Source organism: Manis javanica, chromosome 11 (assembly GCF_040802235.1).
Source record: "Manis javanica isolate MJ-LG chromosome 11, MJ_LKY, whole genome shotgun sequence".
In the NCBI taxonomy this organism is placed as follows: domain Eukaryota; kingdom Metazoa; phylum Chordata; class Mammalia; order Pholidota; family Manidae; genus Manis; species Manis javanica.
The window spans coordinates 76,425,476-76,451,861 of record NC_133166.1 but is presented as its reverse complement, the minus strand read 5'-3'; the positions used below and the strand labels follow the sequence as shown (position 1 = coordinate 76,451,861).

Sequence of the window (26,386 nt, the reverse complement as noted above, 5' to 3'; positions counted from 1 at the left end):
AGAAAATGAAAAAACCCACAAACACATGGAGGCTTAATAACATGCTCCTAAATAATCAATGGATCAATGAACAAATAAAAACAGAGATAAAGCAATATATGGAGACAAAAGACAACAATGATTCAATAACACAAAATCTGTGGGACACAGAGAAGGCTGTGCTAAGAGGGAAATATATTGCAATACAGGCCTACCTCAGGAGAGAAGAACAATCCCAAATGAACAGTCTGAACTCACAGTTAATGAAACTAGAAAAAGAAGAACAAAGGAGGCCCAAAGTCAGTAGAAGGGGGGATGTAATAAAGATTAAAGCAGAAATAAATAAAATTGAGAAGAATAAAACAGTGGAAAGAATTAATGAAAGCAGAAGCTGGTTCTTTGAGAAAATAAACAAAATAGATAAACCCCTAGCCAGACTAATCAAGAAAAAAAAGAGTCTACATACATAAACAGAATCAGAAATGAAAAAGAAAAAATCACTTTAGACACCACGGAAATACAAAGAATTATGAGAGAATACTATGAAAAATTATCTGGTAACTAACTGGATAACCTAGAAAAAATGAACAACTTTCTACAAAATTACAACCTTCCAAGGCTGACCCAGAAAGAAACAGAAAATCTGAATAGACCAATTACCAGCAAAGAAATTGAATTGATAATAAAAAAACTACCTAAGAACAAAATCCCTGTCCCAGATGGTTTCACTGCTGAATTTTATCAAACATTTAATGAAGATCTAATATCCATCCTCCTTAAAGTTTTCCAAAAAAGTAGAAGAGGAGGGAATATTCCCAAAGTCATTCTATGACATTGACATCACTGTAATACCAAAACCAGGCAAAGACACCACACAAAAAAGAAAATTACAGACCAATATCCCTGATGAACATAGATGCAAAAATACTCAACAAAATATTAGCAAACCAAATTTAAAAAATACATCAAAAAGATCATCCATCATGATCAAGTGGGATTCATCCCGGGGTTGCAAGGATGGTACAACATTCCAAAATCCATCAACATCATCCACTACATCCATAAAAAGAAGGACATAAATCACATGATCATCTCCATAGATGCTGAAAAAGCATTCGACAAAATTCAACTTCCATTCCAGATAAAAACTTTCAACAAAATGGGTATAGAGGGCAAGTACGTCAACATAATAACAGCCATATATGACAAACCCACAGCCAACATTATACTTAACACTGAGAAGCTGAAAGCTATCCCTTTAAGTTCAGGAACAAGACAAGGATGCCCACTCTCCCCACTTTTATTAAACATAGTTCTAGAGGTCCTAGCCACAGCAAACAGACAACACAAAGAAATAAAAGGCATCCAGATAGGCAAGGAAGAAGTCAAACTGTCCCTGTTTGCAGATGACATGTTATTGTACATAAAAAACACTAAAGAATCCACTCCAAAACTACTAGATCTAACATCTGAATTAAGTAAAGTTGCAGGATACAAAATTAATACACAGAAATCCGTTGCATATACTAATGATGAATTAGCAGAGAGAGAAATCAGGAAAACAATTCCATTCACAACTGCATCAAAAAGAATAAAATATCTAGGAATAAACCCAACCAAGGAAGTGAAAGTCCTATACCTTGAAAACTACAGGACACTCTTAAGAGAAATTAAAGAGGACACTAATAAATGGGAATTCATCCCATGCTCTTGGTTAGGAAGAATTAATATTGTCAAAATGGCCATCCTGCCTAAAGCAATCTATAGATTCAATGCAATTCCTATCAAAATACCTACAGCATTCTTCAGTGAACTAGAGCAAATAGTTCTAAATTCATACGGAATGACAAAAGAACCCCAATAGCCAAAGCAATCCTGAGAAGGAAGAATAAAGCAGGTGGAATTATGCTCCCTGACTTCAAGCTCTACTACAAATCTACAGTAATTAAGATAATTTGGTACTGGCACAAGAACAAACCCATAGACCAGTGGAACAGAAAAGACAGTACAGATATAAAGTCAAGCATATATGGTCAATTAATATAAGATAAGGGAGCCATGGATATACAATGTGGAAATGACAGACTCTTCAACAGCTGGTGTTGGCAAAACTGGAGAGTTACATGTAAGAGAATGAAACTGGATTACTGTCTAACCCCATACACAAAAGTAAACTCAAAATGGATCAAAGACCTGAATGTGAGTCATGAAACCATAAAACTCTTAGAAAAAAATGTAGGCAAAAATCTCTTGGACATAAACACGAGCAATTTCTTTATGGACATATCTCCTCGGGCAAGGGAAACAAAAGCAAAAATGAATAAGTGGGACTATATCAAACTACAAATCTTCTGTACAGCAAAGGATACCAACCATAGAACAAAAAGACATCCTACGGTATGGGAGAATATATTCATAAATGACATATCTGATAAGGGGTTGATATCCAAATTATATAAAGAGCTCATGCACCTCAACAAACAAAAAGCAAAGAAGCCAATTAAAAAATGGGCAAAGGAGCTGAACAGACACTTCTCCAAAGAAGAAATTCAGATGGCCAACAGGCACATGAAAAGATGCTCCACATTGCTAATCAGAGAAATGCAAATTAAAACCACACTGAGATATCACCTCACTCCAGTAGGATGGCCCACATCCAAAAGACAAACAACAACAAATGTTGGTGAGGATGTGGAGAAAGGGGAACCCTCCTACACTGCTGGTGGGAATGTAAATTAGTTCAACCATTGTGGAAAGCAGTATGGAGGTTCCTCAAAAAACTCAAAATAGAAATACCATTTGACCCAGGAATTCCACTTCTAGGAATTTACCCTAAGAATGCAGCAGCCCAGTTTGAAAAAGACATATGCACTCCTATGTTAATTGCAGCACTATTTACAAAAGCCAAGAAATGGAAACAATCTAAGTGTCCATTAGTAGATGAATGGATAAAGAAGAGGTGGTACATATACACAATGGAATATTTTTCAGCCATAAGAAGAAAACAAATTCTACCATTTGCAACAACGTGGATGGAGCTAGAAAGTATTATGCTCAGTGAAATAAGTCAGGTGGAGAAAGACAAGTATCAAATGATTTCACTTATCTGTGGAGTATAAGAACCAAGAAAAAACTGAAGGAACAAAGCAGCAGTGGACTCACAGAACCCAAGAATGGACCAACAGTTACCAAGGGGAAAGTGATTGGAGAGGGTGGGTGGGAAGGGAGGAATAAGGGGGAAAATGGGGCATTATAATTAGCACACATCATGTAGGTGGGGTGACACGGGAAAGGCAGTATATACAGAGAAGACAAGTTATGATTCTACAGCATCTTACTACACTGATGGACAGTGACTGTAATTGGGTATGTGGAGGGGACTTGATAACAAGGGGAGTCTAGTAACCATAATATTGTTTAAGTAATTGTACATTAATGATATCAAAATAAAAAAATTAGAAAAAAAATGTTGTTGATAGGAATTCAACAATATAATAATATTTATGAAATTGTTACATGGAGAGGTAAGGTTATCATGAAGCTTGGGATATTTTTCAGAGTGTTTTAATAAAACTTTCAGGATAATGCCCTTAACGCTGAGTCAACACACAGGAAATCAAACACCAGAGTTTGCATGTCAGTAACCTTTCAAGTTCTGCTGCTCTGCATGGGGCAAATCTGTAGTGCTAAAGTGGTTTGGGTAACAGCAACACACTAATTTTTCTCTTATAACTCAGATTTCTTTTTAAATTTAATTTTGTTTTATGTAGGCAATAAATCATTTTAAGCTTACCAAATTCTTTGCCTGCTGTGCTTTTGAGACAGGGACTATGGGTTTAGGCAGAGTAGGGTGCGGGCCTCCAGAGAAAAAGCAGAGCAAGATAATTACAGTCAGAACAATGTAACAATGTGCAAAGAAGTCCCAACTGAAACTCTGTGTTAAGCATTACACAAAGTCAGAGTCTCACTAGTTCTCTAGGGTAAAGATACTAGACTAGGAATATAGACATCTTCAGTAAGATCAGTTAAAGTTCAAAAGGCCAGGAGCAACTTGGTCTGGAATGTTTGAGTGTTCTGCAGATAAAGAGAAGTGTCTCAGCATAACCCATGACTTCACTGTATCAATTAGATCATGACACTGTAAAATTTACCTTAGCCTGCAAAAAGGCCCAGTTGATTTTTAACTGTACCTATATGCTGTGTTTCCTTTTCTGATCCTAATCAAGTAATCTGCAACCTGAGCAAAAGATTAATTTAGTAAACAAGCCCAGCTATAAACAGCCCAAGAAGTTAAGAAGTAAGATTCTTAACACACTCTAGCCAATAGGCAATAGCCCAGTCCACCTTGGGGGCAGGGCAAGTGGTCTTAATTGATATGCTCCCAGAGGGAAACTACTATCCTAAGAATAAGAGCAGCAAATTTCTTCTGCTACTCATCAAAAATGAGCATTCTGGGACCACTCAACAAGTCTGCATCCCTAGCCCTTTACCCCCATTCCTGAAAATCCTCAACCAGGCATAAAACCCCTAGACAACAAGCCAATCATGGATTCTTTTGTCCTCTCCTGGTGTGAGCCAGGAGCTCTGTCCTCTCAGTTCATCTCTAAATAAAAGTCTTTCCCTGGCTCTCCTATCTTGGGTGTTTGCTAAGTTCATTCTTTGACTCCTCAAACAAGAACCCTGGCATCACTTTAAGTGTTTCTAGAAACTTCACAAGGTTAAAGGGGAGATAAATATGGGTGGACAACATAATTAAATGTCTATGTTGCATGAAAAAATTGCAAGTTGCATACAGTATGACACAAAAAATTTAAAACCCCACAAAACAAATACTACATATTGTTTCTGGATTTTGTATAATACTGAGTTAACTGGCAATGCAGCTCCTGCTTTCTTTAGCCAGTCTTGTTTGTCTTTTGTCACTTTTTGACTCACACTCTACTGTTAGTCACACTTGTTGGGGGAGCATTGTGTATTTTCCTTGGTCCTTGTCCCCACTGCAACAAAGAATTGAAGGACAGAGACACAGTAGTCAAGCAGAGTAAAAGTTTTATTTAAGGTTACTTAAAGAGAGAAAACATACAGGCCACCTCAGCAAAGAGAGGTGCCCTGAAAGGTGTGGAGAGAGAAAATTTAAGATTAACCAATTACATACTTAGAAAGTGTGGGCGACCTCAGAGAGTGGAGTGTCCCGAAAGGTTGAGGGTTCCCCCTTTTAAGGATCTTCAGGAATGTGACTAAGGGCTGGCGGTGCAGACCTGTTAAGTGGTCTTTGAATACTTAGAATTAACTTAACACAAGGAACTTCCTGCTCTAATTTCTCCAGTCTTGGTCTGGGAGCATAGCAAACAAGGCTGCCTGCCCAGCACCTCTGCAAGGTGGGCTGAGTTATTGTCTGTTTGCTAATGAGCAAGTTAAGAATCTTACATTTTTAATTTCCTGGGTATTAAAATACAATTTTTAAGATGGAATCCTTCTTGCCCTCTACTATGTTGTTTACAGCTGGGCTTGCATGCTAAATTAGTTGCCTAGGTTACAAACTATTTGATTAGGGCCTGGAAGGAGAAAAAAACAGCATATAGGTAAAGTTAAAAAATAAACTAGGCCTGCATGATTAACACACTAAAGACATGGGCTATGCTGGGTTACCCTCCTTTATCTGGGGAACATTCAAACATTCCAGGCCAAGTTGTTTCTGGCTTTTTGAGCTTTAATTGATTATCTTTGGGTCTTTTTAGTGGACTTTCCTGGCCTTTTTCTCTTTCCACCCACTCATATCTATTTTCCTGCCTAACACACTGAATTAACTTTAGCTCCACAAACTCGCCATGATCTCTCCCACCCCCAGGTCTTTGCTACCTCAATGCCCTACCTGACTATTGGTCTAATTTTCCTAACATATACTCTACCCCTGGTTTCAGTTTAGAAGTCATTTCCTCTATGCCAGTTTTTCTGACCTCATAAATCTGTATAAGATGCCTCTTGCATGTGCCTTACTGTACTCTTCTGCCTGTCAAACTGCCCATTACAACTATTATCAAGGAATTTTGGATTAAATATGAAGTTAAGATGAAAATTAGCAATGATTTTTAAAAAGTGAGATTAAGAGACTATACAGAAAAGTGTATGGGATGCAGCTAAAGCTAGAAAAATTCATAGCCTTTTGGTTATTCATGGCTTTAAATGCTTAGTAAACAGAAAAGGCTGAAAGTGAGCTAATCATTTAACTTAAGAAGCAGGCAACAGAACACCAAAATTAGGAAAAGAAAGCAGAACTGAATAATCAAAATGACAAAAGCAGAAATGAAGCAATTAAATAAAAAAGAAAGTATCTAAATTAAGAGTTCTTTTAAAAGGAAACAAAAACAAAAACACCCTAAAAATAACAAGCAATATCTTGTAAGAAAGAGAGGAACAGGATCATATTTGTGTTTCTAAAAGACCAATGATAAGGAGATAAGGTTAGGATGAGAAACTGGTGCTAGAGTTTAGAGGACTTCAAAGTTTCTGTTGGAGGCCACTGAGAAATGCTAAAACAAAAAGTGTAAACAATTCAGAAGCATTTAAAGGAAGGAACCTCAGCACCAGACCTAACCATTCCCATTTCTCAACACTCTAATAAAAAATTCCTGTGGTTTATCCAGACTTTTCAAAAAGCAAATTCAAAATATACTTGGCCTATTTTCAAAACAATACATTTAACACACAGAATAAAAACAATGCCACTTTAACTGCTGATAATGTTCCATTGTTTACATCTTTATTTAAACTAATAGGAGTACAAATGGATATTAAATAAGTATTAGGCTTCAGTTCTTTTGCTATTACAAATAATGCTTTAGAGAATACGCTTCTATATACTTACATTTTTTCACTTGTACAGGTATTCCTGTAATATAAATTACTAGATAGAGAATTCCTGAATCAGAGGTTCAAATATGTAAAAAGTTGATAAAGCCTTCCCAGTTGCCTTCCAGCAAAAGTGGTCAGTCTAAACTTTCCTAAAAGTATTTGAAAATGTGTAATTTCATATAATCTTGTAAATATTTACTCATCGTATGGAAGAAAAGAAAACATGAAGAAAAATGTATAATTCTCATTTTATTACACATTTTATAATTGTATGTAACATTACACATTTACAATTATAAAATAATACACATTTTATAATTTATATCTTGTTTCATATGTTTATTGGCCATATTCCTCTATGGATTGTCAAGTCTGTGTAGTTTAGATATTTTTCCATTGGGTTATCTTTGTTCTTATTGATATTGATATGTTCTCTACTTATAATGTATATTAGGTCAAGATTCGTGGCTGGAAAGACTGGAAGAAAAATGTAACTCTGGGGAGAGGAAATCCCAGGCCAAATACCTGTAAAACTAAAATTAGCCAAAGGGAAAAATAAAGTTTAAAACCCGTTTATTGCTTACAAACAGTGGTCCGTGGGCTGTCTCTCTTCTGCTCAGGCAGAAGCAAGCGAAGCCTCCTCCCAACCTCTCAGGTCCAGATAAGCCCTTGGTCACCCAAGAATTAATTACCCATTGATATGTAGATGAACTACTTTGCTCCACCCCTTAGGAATACCTGTTGATACGGAGATGAACTAAAGCCAGGTGGGAGATTCTGGCAATACTGCAAATTTACCCACAAAAAGAGATGCTTTTTTACTTGATAGATGAGGACTAGGGGCCGGGCAGATTGAGGGTGGGGGTGAGGGAATCAAGGATTTCATTTTGGACATGTGAAGTCTGAGATGCCTACTGGGATGCCTACTAGTCGTCCAAGTGGACATATTGAGGAGGTAGTTGGAAACAGAGGTTTGGCGTTGGGGATGGGAGTCATAGCTGGAGGGCAAAGGGCCAGTGTGAACGACTTCCGATGATGTCTGAAACACCAAGCCCTGAGTACCTCTCCCGCTGGGAATCAGGAAGATGACGGAAAAGAGGCTGAGGGGCAGCAGTTAGTGCAGTAAGAGAAAGACCAAAAGCAATGATACCCCAGAAGTCGAGGGAGAAAGGCTATGCTCGAGACAGCGTCTCGATGAAAGGCTATGCTGAACTGTTTCACCTGCTGCTGCCAGATCAGGAAAGATGACTAAAACACAGCCACGGGGTCAGTAATTGGAGGTCATTGCCAAGAGCAGGTTCCATGGAAAATGAGATTGGCTTCAAGAGTGAGTGAGAGCAAAGAGGAAAAAGTGACATGAGGCAATACTTTCTCAGTTTTGTTGTAAAAGAGGCAGAAAAATGGAGTGGTTGACAGTTGAAGGGAGATACTGGGGTCAGAAAGGGCTGATTATAAATCACAAGGACATAGCCTTTAAATCCCATTGTTAGCTTACCTCCTTACTAGATCCCTTGAGGACCAAACTTTCTATTTCTTTGCATTTCCTACAATGTTGAGTGAACTACCTCAGAATAGTAAGATCAGAAATAACTATTATTAATTCAGGGTTTGCTACCTGCTGAATATTATTCTAAGCATTTTATATACAATCCCTCATTTAATCAACATGACTGTCCTGCACTCTATATTAGAAAACTGAGGCTCAGAAAGCTTAAATGACTTATTTGTGGGTTTGAATACAGGTCTATTTAACTCTATGACACCTGTGATGGGTTGAATTGTGTCCTCTCAAAAAAGATATGTTGAAGTTCTAATTCCTAGGTCTAATTCTGATACTTCAGAATGTGACCTTCCTTGGAAATTGGGTCATTACAGATGTAATTAGTTAACACGAGGGCCATACTGGAGTTGGGTGGGCCCTCATGTCTTTATAACAAGATGGCATTTGAAGACATGGCGAATGCTATGTGAGGCGAAGGCAGAGGTTGGAATAATGCAACTGCAAGTCAGGGAATGGCAAGGTTTGCCAGCAAGGCCCCAGAAGCTAGGAAGAGGCAAGGAAATATTGCTCTTCAGGTTTCAGAGGAAGCATGGCCTTGCTGACACCTTGACTGTGGACCTCCGGCCTCCAGAACCATAAGCAATACATTTCTGTTGTTTTAAGCCACGCAGCTTGTGATACTTTGTTACAGGAGCCCTAGGAAACAAATAAAACACCATATTACCTCATACACCGAAAATGCATAAGTTGCTTAGTTAGTATCTGCTGATGGATCTAAATGAACTTCTGAACAAAAGAACTTGTTTGCCATTTTGCTATGTGAGATCATGGTTAACATTTGTAGAACTTAAAAGTATCCCTCTACAGGTGGTAAAAAGTACAACTCTATCAAATGTACCATATACAAATGTTTAAATTGTTACACCTTCATAAGGAAGATGCCTATTATGAAATCTAGAGTAATTTTTGCAGAATAAGAATGCCTCACCTATGAAAACATGATGAATGATGCTGTTATGTGATAATCTTGATAGATTTCCAAATTCTGTAGGTATTTGTACAACTCCAGTATCTGTAAAATTGTTATAACAATAGTAGATTCTATGTTTGTCCCATAGTATTAACTCTGGCATTGCTGAGTATACAAAATGTGGAGTTAAAAAAGTGTCAATTGTGACATCTAATGCAAAGTCTTGGTACACCCACTGGTTTGTATCTTCATTATATATCACAAGGTGAATCTTTTTGTTGACATTACAAGTAATACAGTAATTTAACAACAAGGCAAGTTCCAAAGGGTGTCCTGTATATTCAGCATTGTGTATAGTCACAGTCACAGCTGGTGATATATTTAGAAGTATTTTCAGTTGGTTAACAGTTATTATTCTGACAAATTTAAGAGAAGTATATCCAAGATAAAATTCGTTTTCTGTCCAGATTGCCATGCTGCTTCTTTTCCTTTTAGCCTATGACAAAATTGAAAATAATTAGAAAATCTTTGGCTTTGGGGACAGTCCTAGCAATTCCTGTCTTCTAATTTGCTATATTTAAAAATGAAACACAGTAACCACTAAGGTTTAATTTCTAGTATATTTACAAGTAAGACTTCAGGCATAGAAATATATTACACAGAAACATATTTTATTACATATAACTATATAAATAAATTATTCCAGGAATTTTATTCTTGTATATATTGTTTCTATCAGTAGAAATAATTAATCTTAACAACCTTTAAAACGTTTAGAACATCAGCCTTCTCTTTTCTTAAGTGTTTATCCACTCTGGCCAGGATGTTGACCTTTTGACCTTGATGTTGACTAAAGTCAACATACAAGGACACTTTGAAATATTAAGTTATTTTTGGAATTCTAGCTTCCATGGATATCAGATAAAGAGAAGAGAGAATTTAAAACCTTTTAGACAAATCAATTTATGGACACAGGCTATTAAAAGGAAGAGCATTCAGAGATGGCTGTATCTGAAATTCAATGGGCATGATTTCATTTAAAGAGCCAAGGTCATCCTTCTTCCCTGTCTCCCATCTCCAACTGTTTTGAATTCTTAGAGATTTTTACATACATGTAAATTCTATGTCCATGACAATCAAAAGAAGTCTTTTGAGCACATCTTGTCTCCCTAACTTTATTTAATGTACAAATATTTAGTCTATATTCAAACAGGGTGTAGTCAGATATCAAACTAGTAACCAAAGAAAGAGACTATTTGGGATAAAAAGTCATTTTACCAAATGAAGATTCAATTTAAAGTCTAGAGTTTATGTTGCTGGAAATGAGTGTGAAACAAACCCTCATAAAGGAAATAGATTGGAAACAAAATTATAAGCCCTTCATAGAAGATAGCCATAACTATTCATCCTTGGCAGAGGGGTGGGAAAAGGAACCTGTCATACACATCATACATGGGAATCCAAGGAACCGCAGCCATGGAATGAGTTTTCACCCACCCACAAACTTTTTCCCATAGATCTTCACTTAGCGTAGAGTAAACCAAGGGTTCTGGGGCAAGGCAGGCAAACTTAGAGATCCTTCTGAGGCATTCAGGGCCTCTCCCAAATATAAAGCAATTATCCTCTGAAGGAATAGGCAAGGCACAGACAGTAAAGCAGCAAAGTTGAAAGAAATCCATTTGCATTCTGGATTCTTAGCTACCACAGGCTGGGAGTGGGACATGAGAGCTGAGAAAAACTTTCCCTCTGAGATATGCTTGACAGTCTCCCTGCTCAGGGTGAGGGAAGGGAAGCAGGACAGAGAGATGGACAGATCTCTCAAGGCATGAAAATCCAGGGGCAGATGAGAAAGGAGAATTCCTCGGTGATCAAAAGATGGCACCTAGGTTGTAAAGTGCAGATAGCTCTCTCATGGTTTGGAAAGCAGGTGGCTCTGTTGTAGTGTGGAGAGATCTCGGGAACCTTGTCAGTACTGACATCCCAACTATGGCTAAAGAGAAAAAAACCATAATAAAAGTGCTGAAGGATATAATGGAAGAGATGAGCAACCTGAGTGCAGAGACAGGGAATTTCAGCTGAGACAGGCAAGTGTAAAAAGAACAGAATTGAAATGCTAGCAATAAAAAAATGTATCATGAATAAAGATATTAGATGTATTTAAGAGCAAACTGGGAAAAGCTGAGGAACAGAACAGTAAACTTGAAGATAGGTTACTGGCACGAATACAAACTGAAATACAAAGAAAAACAAATTTAAAAAAAATGACCAGGTCATCCAAGATCTGTGGGACACTATTAAATGGTCTCATATATGTGTTTTTGGAATCCTTGGAGAAGAAAAAGAGAATGGTTCAGAATAAATATTTGAGGAGCTAATGTCCAAAAACATCCCCAAATTAATGAAAGACATAATCCCAGAAACTCAAGAAGTTCAGTTGCACCTCAGAAAGGATAAATAAAAAGGAAATCACACTAAGGCACAAAATAAGTGCTGAAAACTAAATAGAAACACAAATTCTAAAGGCAGCTACAGGTAAAAAGACTATATATATATATATATATATATATATATATATATATATATATATATATATATACATATATATATATATATATATATGTATATAATGACTGACTTCTCACCAAAAATGATGGAGGCAATAAGATAATGGGATGATGCCCTTATAAACTGCTTTAAAAACAACAAAACCCACCTGTCATCCTATAACTCTGTATTCAGTGGAAAATGTCCTTCAAAAAATGAAGGCAAAAAATAAAGACACTTTTATACAGACAAATGCTGAGAAATTTTAAAGATATTTTTCTGGCTGAAGGGAAATGAAATCAGGAGGAACTCTGGATGTGCAGGCAGAAATAAAGCATACCTGAGAGGATATATTATGAAAGAATTATTTTTCTATTAGTTTATACCCATATATCTTTATTACAAGTGATTTTTAAAGCAAAAATATTAACAATGTATTTTGGGATTTATAGTACATTCATAAGTAAAATAGGAAGAAACTTCACTACACACAGGTTTCTTTACCCTTCCTCATTTATGTTGTAATTGTCATATGTATTATATCAACACACATTCAAATATTATGAAACATTTGTTTCATATACTTCCTACAAGAAAATGTTACATGTTTTAAGTTTTACTTTTACCTATTAAGCATATTTTAAGGAACTTAAGGGTATAAAAAGAATCTACTGTATTTACCCATATATTTACCATTTCTGTTGTTCTTTAGTCATTCCTAAAGTTTTAAATTTCCCATTTCCTTTCCAGCTGATAAGCTTCATTAGACAGTTGTTTCTTTTAGAGCAAGTCTGCTGGTAATCAATTCTCTTACGTTTCCTTTACCTGGGAATGTACTTCTCCTTAATTCCAGAAAGACATTTTTGTCTGGAAACAGAATTCTAGGTTGATGCATCTTTTCTTTCAGCACATTATTAATATTGCTTTATTGCCTTCTGTCATCTACGCTCCTGATGAGAAATCTGCTAGCTCTTGAATCATTGTTCTCCTATATATGATGTGTCATTTTTCTCTGAGTGCTTTCAAGTTTTTTATGCTTTTGGTTTTCAGTAGTTCACTTGTGAATTTCTTTGCAATTATCTTGTTTGGACTTTGCTGAGATTCAAGTTTATATCTTTTGTCAAATATGGGAAGTTTCTAGATACTATTTATTCAGATTTTTTTTCTACATGATTCTCTTTCTCCTCTCCTTTTTTGGACTCATGTCATGAATGTTTGACCTTTCAGCTATCATCCTAGAGGTTTCTGAAGCTTGGTTAATTTTGAGAATTTTTTTTCTATTGTTTAGATTGGAAAATTTCTATTGATGTGACTCCAGTCTTACTGTTCTCTCTGCCATGTCATCTCCATTTTGCTATTGAGCACATCTAATGAATTTTATTGCAATTATCTATTTATATTCTGAACCTCTGTTTTTGATTCTTAAAATAGTTTTAAACATACCTGTTCTTGAGTACAATCTCATTGAATGTATATAATTTTAGGTTAACAATAAATTTTACCTCAATTATTTGACTATTTCACTGTCTTCTGGTTTCCACTGATCCTGTCTAATAGTTTTATTGTCTTTATTGTGTTTTTAATTTGTCTTTTCTGTCTGGATAATTTTAGTATCTCTTGTTAGTCTTTGATATCCTGCAATTTCATTATTTTGTGTCTAAGTTTTATTTTTTCCTGTATCAATTGAGATTTATTAGTATTTCTGGATTGAGGATTGATCCCTTTCTTTAAATCTGAAAAATTCTCAGCTCTTTCCCATTCTCTCTAATCTTCATTTTGGAATTCTGGTTAGATATATGTTAGATCTTCTCTTCTCCATCCTTTCCTTCATCTCCCCCTCTTTTTCTTCTTTTTTATCCTTTCCCCCCCTCAGTTTTTCATTTTGTTTAATTCCTTCTTTAATTCCAATATATAGTTATTTTTTTTGTATCTAATCTTTGTAGGATGTCCATGGAATTTTACATTTCAATTATTATTCATTTAATTTAATTTTCACAGAAAATGCAACATTTTATTTTATATATAAAATTACCTCAAATGTAGTATTTTAACACTTATTTTTACATATTAATATTTTTTATATTTAATACACAAACAGAAAATAGACCAAATAGAAAAATACATAGCTGAAAGATTTATCACAAAGTGGAAGTCTGAGTAATGACTGTATAATTTAAGGAACAGAATATAATCAAAACTTCCAAATGCCACTCATGATCTTTCCCAATCACTACATCTTTCCTTTCCAGGAAACCACTATTCTAAGTTATATGGCAATGACTTCCTTGCTTTGAGCTTTACTAATTGCCTTGCCACTTGATAGACTTTTTCCCCCTTATTTTTCCATTTTATATTCCACTTACTTAAGTCTATTAAAGACAATTAACACTCTGTCAATTCCAATACCGGAAGTTTTACAGGGAAGATTCTGGTCTTTGTTGTTTCTGCTGACTCCCATGGCATCTTGTTTATTTATGTGTTTTGCCATTTTTGAATATGAGCTCAGTTTTGTCAGAATGTTATTTGTAGAAAATGTTCAAAGTCTGACTTGAGGGTTTATTCCTACAGAAAGGACTTGTGTTTGATTCTGCATTGTGTAAAGCTTAATATTTTATAACTACACAGGTGCTGTGAATTTGAGTCCCAGAGTGCCTGGCTTGGCTCTGGTCATGAATTAAAAGGCAGACTTTTTCTCTCTTTCTAAGAGTGAAAGCTTGGATAGACTTAATTCTGTTAGGGAACTTTTGAAGGTTCTTGTTTTCTACAAAAATTATTATCAGATGCCCTGCCTTGCTTGGGCCCAAGACTATGTATCCAAGTACCAGAGTCCTAAATATCTGAGATCAGCACATGACTTTATGGCAGTTAAGATTTTAGAATTTGCTTATGCCTCTGAATTATTGCTTCAGGACTCCCCCCTTTCCCCTCAATATTTCCCCTATTTCCATATAAGTCTATCTATGTGCTTAAAAAGTTTAAATTTTTGTGCAGCATTTAGGTATTTTGTAATGTGACAGATTCAGGATATCTTAGTCACTATATTGTTAGAAGAGGAGGAGTTAATACATCTTTGAGAGCGAAGAGTGTCTTTGGAGAGAATTATTTTTTAAACCTTTTGCCCATGTGCCCATATGACTATCTGCATGATAATATGCAAGATTAATTTTATTCTCTATTGTTGGAGGTACATCTCTGTATAGAGGCATCTGAGAAGTTAGATCAGGAATACAAAGCTATTTACAACCATAAATAAAATAACTACAAAAAACTGCAAAGCAGAGTCTATGATATATCACTGAATTAAATGGTATAGTAAATATACCTAAATGTGTAGGTGTAATATGCATATACATAATCTGGTACTAACCTTCAATAAATATTTGGTCCAACACCATGTTCTTGATGCAATGCCAATGATTCCACCATCAGGAAGATCTTCAGGTTTTCCCAGTCTTCTAAATGCATGAAAACTTTTTAAGTAAAGAGTTCCTTTTATTAGAAAAAATATTCCATCCTGTGATAGGTTCACATCAGACACATTGTGTCTTTCGTCACTAGTCAAAATGTTTGGAGGCACTCTGACTCTGGTCCAAGTATGGAATGAATCGTTTGTTTGGAAGGTCTCCATATCAGCTACCACAACAGTAAATGAAGGTACACAAGCATCTGAGTCTGCAATTAACTGACTACCACGTGGTGAAGAGATTGGTAAAAAACCAGGAATCTCAGGCATTGTCAACAAAGGAGAAGTTAGCACAAAAAGAAAATCTGCAATAAAGCAATCTTGAAAGGCCACTTGATTTCCTTTAATCGCCTTTAGCATGTCATCTCTCTTCATTGGTAGTGAGATATGCCAGGTCCTAAGAAGAGAAAAATAGAAAACATAAGAATAAAATAGTTTTTCTCTCTCCTCTCATCCACCTTGCACAGTGCTGACATTTACCGTCTTTTAAAAAATTTTTGTTTTTAGCAACATAAATCTGGGTAAAACAAATCAAATAGTAATAAAATGGTTCCACTGCTCCATTTCTCCTCATTGTGTTTTTTTTTTTCTTGAGGGGGTTGAAATTCATCTGGCTAAATGTGCAATAAAAGTAGAAAAACAAACCCACATTTATAGACAACTCAGAAATCATGCTGTGCCTCATTTTGGGCCACTGCACATAAACTTGTCCCTTCCCCAAGTCGCTCACACCCAAGGCAGTAACTGAGTCATTGAGAGCATGACTTAGGCAACACCCCTTTAGTCCACAGCCAAGTGAACACGGTTTCTATGTGAGTTCTGCAATGATTGACTACCTGTGTTGAAGAATCTCACTTCCTGTAGATTTGAAAAACTCTGATTAGCTTGATTCATTCCCAGTTGTGCTCTGGCTTTGAATTTAGATGTCCTGGCATTTTTTGAGCCCAGTTCTAGTTTTCTCTTGATATGGCAAAGTTGGTGCCAGATGAAATACAAAATAAAGATACACAGGAAGGAACTCAAAGCAGATTTGAAATCCTGGAAATTACTAACTGGGAGGCCCATTTATCCAGGGAAGTGCAATTTTTTTTTTAACTGAAGTATAGTTGACATAATATTATAATAGTTTCAGGTGTACAACATAGTGATTCCACATTTAAATGTTACAAAACACGTGATACGTGTAGTTACCACATGTCACCATACCAAGTTATTACACTGTTATTGAGTGTTCCTCCTGCTGTGTCTTTCATCCCCATGACTTACTGGTTTTTTTTTTAAACAGGGGAAAAGACTTTTTTGTTTTGTAAATGGAAGTTTGTACCTCTTGATCCCCTTCACCTACTTTGCCCATTCCCCTACTTCCTTCCCCTATGCAGCTACCAGTTTGTTCTCCATATTTATTAGTCTGTTTCTGGGTTTCTGTTTGTTTATTTTTTAGATTCCACATATAAATGAAATCATATGGCATTTGTATTTCTCTGGAATAAGTACTTATTTTTTTAAACCTTTTGCCCATGTGCCCATATGACTATCTGCATGATAATATGCAAGATTCTTGCATAGTACTTATTCCAGAGAAATACAAATGCCATATGATTTCATTTATATGTGGAATCTAAAAAACAAACAAACAGAAACCCAGAAACAGACTTTTATTTCTTTTCAATAATATTCATGTTGCCTCTTCAGGAAAGTCTGTCCCAATTCCCTCTTGCATGCCATGGTCGGTGTACCCTCTATGTATTCCACTTCACCCTGGGCTCATCTTCATCATAACATCTATTTGTTTACTTGTCCCCCAACTAACTGTAAGGTCATTGAGGGGAGGAATTGTATCTTTTTGTTATAAGTACCTTGTCCTATGCTAGGTGCTCAATAGATTAAGAAAGGCTGTCTGAACCCCATGGTCACCTACTAACTTTAACAGTAATAGATTTTACTTCTCAGGTGGAATCGTGGTGTGTGTGTGTGTGTGCGTGCACATACACTGATGGTGCTAATGATTGTGGTACCAGTCACACTACTGTGGACCAGTTTTATGAGCTAGCAGGAAATATTTTGAGATGTTGCCAGGATTTGGCACCATTCTGAAGGAGGCTTTTGGATTGAGGTTTAGTTATTAATACAAACAATGAAGCTATAATCCAGGAGTGTGACTGGCATTATTTGAGTTGGTGACTAGTTCTGATTATCACAATTTTTTTTGTGTGTATCAAAAAAGCTGTTTGGAAATTACATATACGATATTCCATGAAATTCCACTAGGGTTTTAAACTTTTAAGTTTTTGATAGTTGTTTTACTGAATTTTAAAAATAAAATTTATATTTGAAATTAAAAAATTAAATACCCATTCTTCATTTTTCTATGTGGAAAATAAACTTTCTTATTCAGAACTGTATATAAGATAGGCTTCTGTCCCAATGTGGCAAACTGCTTGCTAAGTATTACGGAGTTCTGTAAAAAAAAAACAAAAAACAGTCCTCTTTTTACTCTTTTCATAGCCAAAATTAATCTGAAATTATATTATGACTTGCTGAATATTATTTTAGTTAAGACATTGTTTACATTTATAAATTTACCACATTTTCAGGATTCTGGGTTTTTTCTATTAGAAAAACCCCATTAGAACTTTATGAATTATAAATAAATCATAATACAGTTTCCAACTTGTTGAAAACACTATGTACAATCAGAATCCTAAATGAACAGAGATTTTTGGGACACTTAAATAAATGTCTTTAGTTTTAATTTCAATGAAATACATAATGGAGTTTCTAGAACAAATTGTTAGAATTATTTTGATATGAACCTGACTTTAAAACAATGTACCTTTCCAAAGCAGGTTTCAAATGATATCTGGAGGCTTTTAAAAAAATTATCTTAGTATATAGCTAGACCTGACGTGCTCTCTCTTTTTCTACATAGATTTAAGGAGAAGTTGAATTGACTGGAATTATCCCTAATGAGGTATTTTTAGAATAGAGGCAATAGTTTCATTATGGGGAATCCCTAGAATAAAAAAACCAGATATTGAGGGTTAGTCTAGAATTCCACAGATTCCTTCTGCCATAATCCTCCAATAACGTTTCTGTTTAATTTCAGAGAAATATGTCAACAACCCATAAGAGCCATTGAGATTGCTGTAAAAAGTGTCAGTAATGTATAGTTGCTAAGACTGTGGGATTAACTTATTTTTGAGAGTGAATGGTGTTCAGGGAAGGCCTCACTGAAGAATTCACATTTATTGACTTTTGATAGAGAAATATAGGTTTGCCTAGTAAACAATAAATAAGAGATATTTAAATTTTGTTTCTGAAAATCTTATTCACTATTCAGAATTTTAAACACAACTATCCGTCATAAAACTCCAGAGGAAAAGAGTAAATGAAGCATTCTTAATGTAGCATAAAATAAGATGGAAATAAAATATAATAAGCAACATATACAATAAGATAATAGAAAAAAAGAAAGGCCAAGGAAAAATTAAGGCAATCATGTAAACAAGTTTAAAGACATGTTTTTCCATTAAGGATAATTCATAGTCATTGAAGATAATTTTATAAACACAGAATATTTAATCATCACATATAGATGATTAAAAAATATAAAAAACACATTTAGTATATTCCCTTAGGATTTAACAAATGTGGGCTGCTGTTATGTATTCATGCTATATAACCTAAAGTCTATATAACATCACTTTTAATGATAGCATGGTATTTGATTGAATGAATATATTTGACAATGTAGATCTTGAATAGTTTAGATTTTATTCTTAGTACATTGGGCAAATGTTGAAGGAACTATTACATGGAATTTTAACTATTTTATTTTGAAAGAATAGAAAGACCACATAGAGAACAGCAGGAAAAACACAGGAATCTACCCCACGCTAGGAAGTGCAGCAGGGAGGAAGGAGTACTATCCAGGGACCCACAGGCAGATTCATCTACCCTGGGGCACAGTAAAGAGCCTGCGATTTAAAGGGCAAGTAGGCTATAAGTGAAGGAAACCCACTAACGCTAGAGAGCCCGCCAGATGGTGGGGGAATTAGTGGACCTCTCTCCAGAACTGGAGGTGCTGGTGAGTGCCACTGTTCACATTCCCTCTCCTCTTTGATAGCCTGGATTGGAGCAGGTTTCAGAGCACTAGCCAACCTGCCCACACAGCAAGCCCCAGGACCCTAGTCCACACTGGCTCCAGATGACCCACAAGTCACATCTCCGCCCATGCCCCAGTGCACCTGCCCAAGCTGCAGTAGTCCCACCTGGGGGCCCCTTGTGTATAATGCCCTGGGACAGCCTCCCATCTCCCCCAAAGCCTGCCTGCTGGGGTTTCGCCCATCCTGCTAGGGTGCTACTGCATGAAGCACACCTGGGAACATCCCTGACATCCTACCAGGGAAGTCCCACCTTGAAGCACGCTGGGACCACCCAGCCCATGCTCACTTTGATTCCAACTGCCCTGCCAAGGTGCCCCCTACCTGGAGGACCTCCTGGCCCGTGCCAGTTTCAGATCCAGCCTCAGGACCTGGCTTATGCCCACTTAAACCCCAGCCATTCCAACAGGGTGCTCACTGAGCAGAGTGCCTCAGGACCCCATGGCTCACACAACTTTAGCTCCAACCATCCCACTGGGGCCTTCCTGGTGTGGAGTGCCCAGGGACCCCCAGCCTGAGCCCACTACAGCTCCAGCCAGTCAGCTAGTTAGTGCTGGGCCACTTAAAATAAATTTAACACAGTCCTTAAAAAAGAAATGTAACATATTATTTTAGTTATGATAATAATGTTTCCACCTACTAGTGAAGGTTCATTTGCGCTCCATAGCAACTCATCAGCGTCTGCATTTTCTGGATCATATATCCATATAACTACAACCTACAAAATAAAATATGTTTGCATTTCTTTACATTTTGGTCAAGTTGCATTTTTAGTTGTGGAAAAATGTAACCATAAAAATGTTCTTACGTATTTAAAAATTTTTGATTATCCCATTTAAAAAAATCAAAAGCAATATGTTTTTAACAAGTGAAACACTCCAAAGACATATAAGAGTTAACAATATCTCTGTACACTCCTGAGATAACTAATGTTAAAACTTCATATGAATGCTTATAAAACTTTCTCTACACTCACAGACACAACTCCTGCCCCACACATACTGTACAAAAAGGGAATCATATTGTACATGTTATTTCTAACTTGCTTTTACCACTTGATACACCATGGCTATTTCAATAGATGTAGATCTTGGTTCTCTTCTTTCTTGTTTATTTTTTTCAATAGCCATTTGTTAAGTTAGTTAAAACAAATTATATTACAAATATAGCAAGAATTGTATCTTCCACCCTGTATTGTATCCCAATACCTAGTTCCCAAAGTCCACTGCACCCAAGTAATTACTATTAGTAGTTCTTGTTTTTATTTCTAAATATTTTGGTGCATTACCAATGAAAATGTGATTTTTTCTTTGTATAGAAATGCAAGCATGCTAACACATTTTTTTCCAATACTGTGTTTTTTAGGTAGAGTTTTATCTTAGAGATCTTTACATATTCTAATTTTTCAGCTTCATATTATTCCCAACTGTGGAGGAACCATAATTTATTTAAAGAGTAACATTTTGAAAGAGGTAAATATGTACAAATATTTGCTTCCAATCCTTTGCCATTATAATCAATGCTTCAATGAGCAAATTGTACATACATGATTTTGTACTTCAGAATATTCCTAAAAGTGTAATTGTTGAGTCAGAGTATATGGGTTTTTAATTTTTATAGATACTGCTTAATTGTCCTCTGTAGCATTTGCACCAATAACATTCTCTCACCAGAAATGTATGAGTTTTCTTTCCTTACAGTCTTCCCCAATTAGTGTGTTGTATATATTTGGATGCTGCCAGTCTGATGGGTGAAAAATGATACTTTGATGCAGTTTTAATCTGCACTTATTTCACTGTGAGAAAGTCTGAGCATCTTTCCATATGTATTTCCTGTATGGTGAAGTGTTTGTTCATTTCTGTTGCCCATTTTCCATTTTTTGATTGGGTTGCCAGTCTTTCATTTATTAATTTGTAGAAATTCTTTAAGTTAAGAACTTCAACATCTGCATCTCTCTCTATATGAATATTTTATTCTTTTATAACTATATGGTGTTCCTCTTTGTCCTGTGAAATCTGTTTGCCTTAGATTCTATATTGTCCCTATAAGTATTACTGCTCACATGCCCTCCCTTTCTTCTTTTCTTCCTTTGGTTTTTTTTTTTTTTTGCCCTGTTAACTCTTCTTTATTTTTTTATTTTTTTATTTTGGTATCATTACTGTACAATTACATGAGCAACATTATGGTTACTAGACTCCCCCCATTATCAAGTCCCCACCACATACCCCATTACAGTCACTGTCCATCAGCATAGTAAGATGCTATAAAATCACTACTTGTCTTCTCTATGTTGTACAGCCTTCCCCGTGCCCCACCCCCTATATTATGTGTGTTAATCATAATGGTTTTATTGCAGGACATTATTTCTCCTTATATTCCCTTCACTTGTATTAATCTTCTCTCAACCTATGTAATTTGAATTAACAAGTGTGTACTTTACCTATTTTTCTCCACGCTATATAAGCATTTGCAGACAGATGCACAAATATATATGTATTTTAAGAAGAGGCATTTTAAAGGTTTTTAAACCAACTTGGATATTATACATACTTTCCATATTCTCCTTTTTTTCACTCAAGTATACATCATGAAATTTCCCACTGTTAACTCTTACTATGTCTGAATAATATTCTTTGTGGTCACACTGTAATTTAAAGATCAATTTCTATAATGATGAAATTTTACAGTGGCTCCAGTTTTGTTTTGTTTTGTTTTACCACTATTGTAATGCTGTAAAATGTAGATCCTTTTTCATATAGCCCTATGTACTGGAGATTTTATTTCTGTGGAGTAAATTTCTCAGGAATAGGATTGTTGTTCCAAAGAGTATATATATTTTTATTCTAACAGGTGTTTCCACATTACCCTCCAAAAATGCAGTAAGGCCTAACTCTACATTTTCCACTGGCAAAGTTTGAGTTGGACCCTTTTGCCCAGATTCCCTATAGCAGTAGTAATTTTCTCTAGTTTAAGTTTTACCAGTGTGACATTTAATTGTTAATTTAATTTGAACTTTCCTGAGCAAGGTGAATTTCCACATCCTTTCATGTCTGTTATATTTGCTCTTGTGTACCTTGCTCTTCTACATTTTCTATTGTCACTTACAGTTTTTGTAATTTTGTAAGAGCTCTTTGTTTGAATTTCAAGTACACAGACACAGAACCAGAATAATCCCAATCCTTGGTTCATAACACTCTTATTGGCATGACCCTCTCTTATGTAATTATTTGAACTTTAAATTAGTAAAAGGAAAACCAGGAACCCACAACTCAACTCAAGAACTAAAACCTTATAAATATCTTTCATTTATCTATGTATTCCTCCTCATTTTGGTTCCCTGTGTCTGCCAGAGTTGCTCACTTTTCTGAATTCTTTCCTGAATGTGTTTATTTCTTTTTAACACATTTAATTTCTGACTCATTTCATTTGATCATACCACACATAGCCCCACAGAACCCGCTTTTTTTCTTTCAACATTATGCAACTAGGATTTATTCATGTTATTGCCCGTAACTTGACTCATTCATTTTCACTGTTATTTAAAATACGATCATGTGAATATACCACAACTTTTTCCATTCTCCTATTAATGGACATTTGGGTTCTTTCTGTCTGGGAGGGATGCACTTTATGAGCACCTCTACTTTTGGCATTTTTGCTAAATACCCACAGTTCAGAACTCAATCTCATAATTCTGGCTTTTAGTTCTTTAATTATTTGTGACAACTAGGATTTTTTTTACTTGCTTTTAAATTCTATACACATATATGCACCTACATTAGAGTAAAAGTCTATACTGTTGTTATACATGCCCACACATATTTGTTCTAGAGGCATCTCTTTTTGCTTTAAGTGAGATGGAGGTTATTCTGTATTATTTAGGTCTATGATATGTATTCCATTTCTAGAAGTTTCCCTGTATTTTTTGTATTAAATACAACTCTTTATCCACTGTTAAGTATTTTCTTGTTATAGCCTTAATAAATAATTCTATAATGTCATTTGGGATAGGAGTACATATGGACACATGGGTTCATTTAGACATCTTAATCCAAGGAAATTTACTTATTATTATTATTTTTGCTGTCTCTTCTTTCCCATAAATCACTGCTTTGAGAAAATTAAAATATCTATATAACTTCAATTTCCAAATATTTTTACCTTATTTCAACTGAAAAATTTTTTAATCTATGTCTTCACCATACTCCTAGTCATCCTCTAATACAGATGTTAACAGTTTCACCCCAAGACCCCTTCATAGTTTTAACAATTATTCAGATTCTCACAGAGCTTTTATGTGGGTTCAGCTCATCAATATTTCCCATATAAAAATTAAATATATGTATTTAAAGATATGCATTAATTTATTTAAAAAACTATGATAAACCCATTCTATGTTAACATAACTAGCATTTTTATGAAAAAATATTTTTCTCAAACAAAAATAAATTAGTAAGAAGAGTGGCTGTCTTACATTTTATATCACCAAGTATCTTCAATATGTGGTTTAACTGCAGACAGCTGGATTATCATCTGTGCTCCTGCACTCAAGCTGTTGTTATATGTTGGTTTGGTGGAAGTATATGGGCAAAATGTATCCTCACATAGAAATGTGCTTGGAAAAGGCTAGACTTCATAGACCTCCTGAAAAGCTCTGTGGATCCCTGGAGGGGGGGCTCCCTAAACCACATCTTGAGTACCAGTTTTCTAAGCAAATATGTTGAAAAATTAGTTTGGAAAATTACTCTTCCAGTAAGTCTGGAAGATAAGAGGGAAGTATAGTAGTGATAAATGAAGATATAAAATTAAAAAAAATGTTTTACCTGGGTTAAATTGTGAAAGAAATTTCTGTTGGGAAAAAGAGAATCATATTTTAGTAAACAACATGCTAAATGTTAGTTTGAATATTCTACTTTCAATATACGTGTTCCTAAATCTTGGAATATTCTCTATACATTCCACTACAGATATATAATTGATTTAATGCTAAGCATTAAAAAGAGCTACATATGTCTAAACTTACATGTAGCTATTAATTCTCATGTGTCATCACAAAATGCTGAAAGGCTTAAATCTGCATATGCTATCTTAACTACCCTACAAATTCACATAGCCAAAGTTGCATGACAAATTGTAAAAATGTGACATGATGATTCCATTAAAAAAGTCCATAGTCTTTATTGGTTGTAATTTATGTCAAAAATTCACTAAATTAGCACAGCACATCCTTCAGTTGCCAGCCTTTCAATGTAAATTTTCTGAAAGAAACACATTTATTTGTATGTTCAGTTGCATGTATTTTTTTTGGTATCATTAATCTACAATTACATGAGAAACATTATGTTTACTAGGTTCCCACCTTCACCAAGTCCCCCCAACACCCCCATTACAGTCCATCAGTGTAGTAAGATGCTGTAGAATCACTACTTGTGTTCTCTGTGTTGCACAGCTCTCTCCATGCCTCCCCCCACATTATACATGCTAATCATAATAGCCTCTTTCTTCCCCCCAACCCTTATCCCTCCCTTAACACCAATCCTTCCCAGTCCCTTTCCCTTTGGTAACTATTAGTCCATTCTTGGGTTCTGTGAGTCTGCTGCTGTTTTGCTCCTTCAGTTTTTTCTTTGTTCTTATACTCTACATATGAGTGAAATCATTTGGTACTCGTCTTTCTCTGCTTGGCTTATTTCACTGAGCAAAATACCCTCTACCTCCATCCATGTTTTTGTAAATGGTAGGATTTGTTTTCTTCTTATGGCTGAATAATATTCCATTGTGTATATGTACCACCTCTTCTTTATCCATTCATGTACTGATGGACACTTAGGTTGCTTCCATTTCTTGGCTTTTGTAAATAGTGCTGTGATTAACATAGGGGTACATACATCTTTTTCAAACTGGGCTGCTGCATTCTTAGGGTAAATTCCTAGGAGTGGAATTCCTGGGTCAAATGGTATTTCTTTTTTGAGTTTTTTGAGGAACCTCCATACTGCTTTCCACAATGGTTGAACTAATTTACATTCCCACCAGCAGTGTAGGACGGTTCCCCTTTCTCCACAACGTCGCCAACATTTGCTGTTGTTTGTCTTTTGGATGGTGGCGATCCTTACTGGTGTGAGGTGATATCTTATTGTGGTTTTATTTTGTATTTCTCTGATGACTAGCGATGTAGAGCATCTTTTTATGTGTCTGTTGGCCATCTGAATTTCTTCTTTGGAGAAGTGTCTGTTCAGCTCCTCTGCCCATTTTTTAATTGGACTATTTGCTTTTTGTTTGTTGAGGCACATGAGCTCTTTATATATTTTGAATGTCAACCCTTTATTGGTTCTGTCATTTATGAATATATTCTCTCAAACTGTAGGATGCCTTTTTGTGCTATTGATGGTGTCCTTTGCTATACAGAAGCTTTTCAGCTTGATAGAGTCCCACTTGTTCATTTTTGCTTCTGTTTCCCTTGCCTGGGGAGATATGTTCATGAAGAAGTCACTCATGGTTATGTCCAAGAGATTTTTGCCTATGTTTTTTTCTAAGAGTTTTATGGTTTTGTGACTTACATTCAGGTCTTTGATCCATTTCAAATTTACTTTTGTGTATGGGGTTAGACAGTGATCCAGTTTCATTCTCTTACATGTAGCTGTCCAGTTTTGCCAACACCAACTGTTGAAGAGGCTGTCATTTCCCCACTGTATGTCCATGGCTCCTTTATCATATATTAATTGACCGTATATGTTTGGGGTAATGTCTGGAGTCTCTATTCTGTTCCACTGGTGTGTGGGTCTGTTCTTGTGCCAGTACCAAATTGTCTTGATTACTGAGGCTTTGTAGTAGAGCTTGAAGTTAGAGAGCAAGATCCCCTCCCACTTTATTCTTCCTTCTCAGGATTGCTTTGGCTATTTGGGGTCTTTGGTGGTTCC

The 26,386-nt window shown here is 35.6% G+C and overlaps 1 protein-coding gene across 1 annotated transcript in view; it reads right to left on the bottom strand.

Annotated features, from left to right (window-relative positions):
* The window catches only part of CATSPERE (catsper channel auxiliary subunit epsilon), a 151,229-nt gene that overhangs the window by 58,735 nt on the left and 66,108 nt on the right, over positions 1–26,386 (bottom strand). The window contains exons 6-10 of the mRNA XM_073215735.1: positions 24,296–24,320; positions 20,113–20,190; positions 17,661–17,767; positions 15,214–15,706; positions 9,321–9,798 (exon numbers count right to left, since the gene is read on the bottom strand). Of these exons, the coding sequence (XP_073071836.1) occupies positions 9,321–9,798; positions 15,214–15,706; positions 17,661–17,767; positions 20,113–20,190; positions 24,296–24,320 (1,181 nt within the window). The remainder of the gene's footprint in view (positions 1–9,320; positions 9,799–15,213; positions 15,707–17,660; positions 17,768–20,112; positions 20,191–24,295; positions 24,321–26,386) is intronic.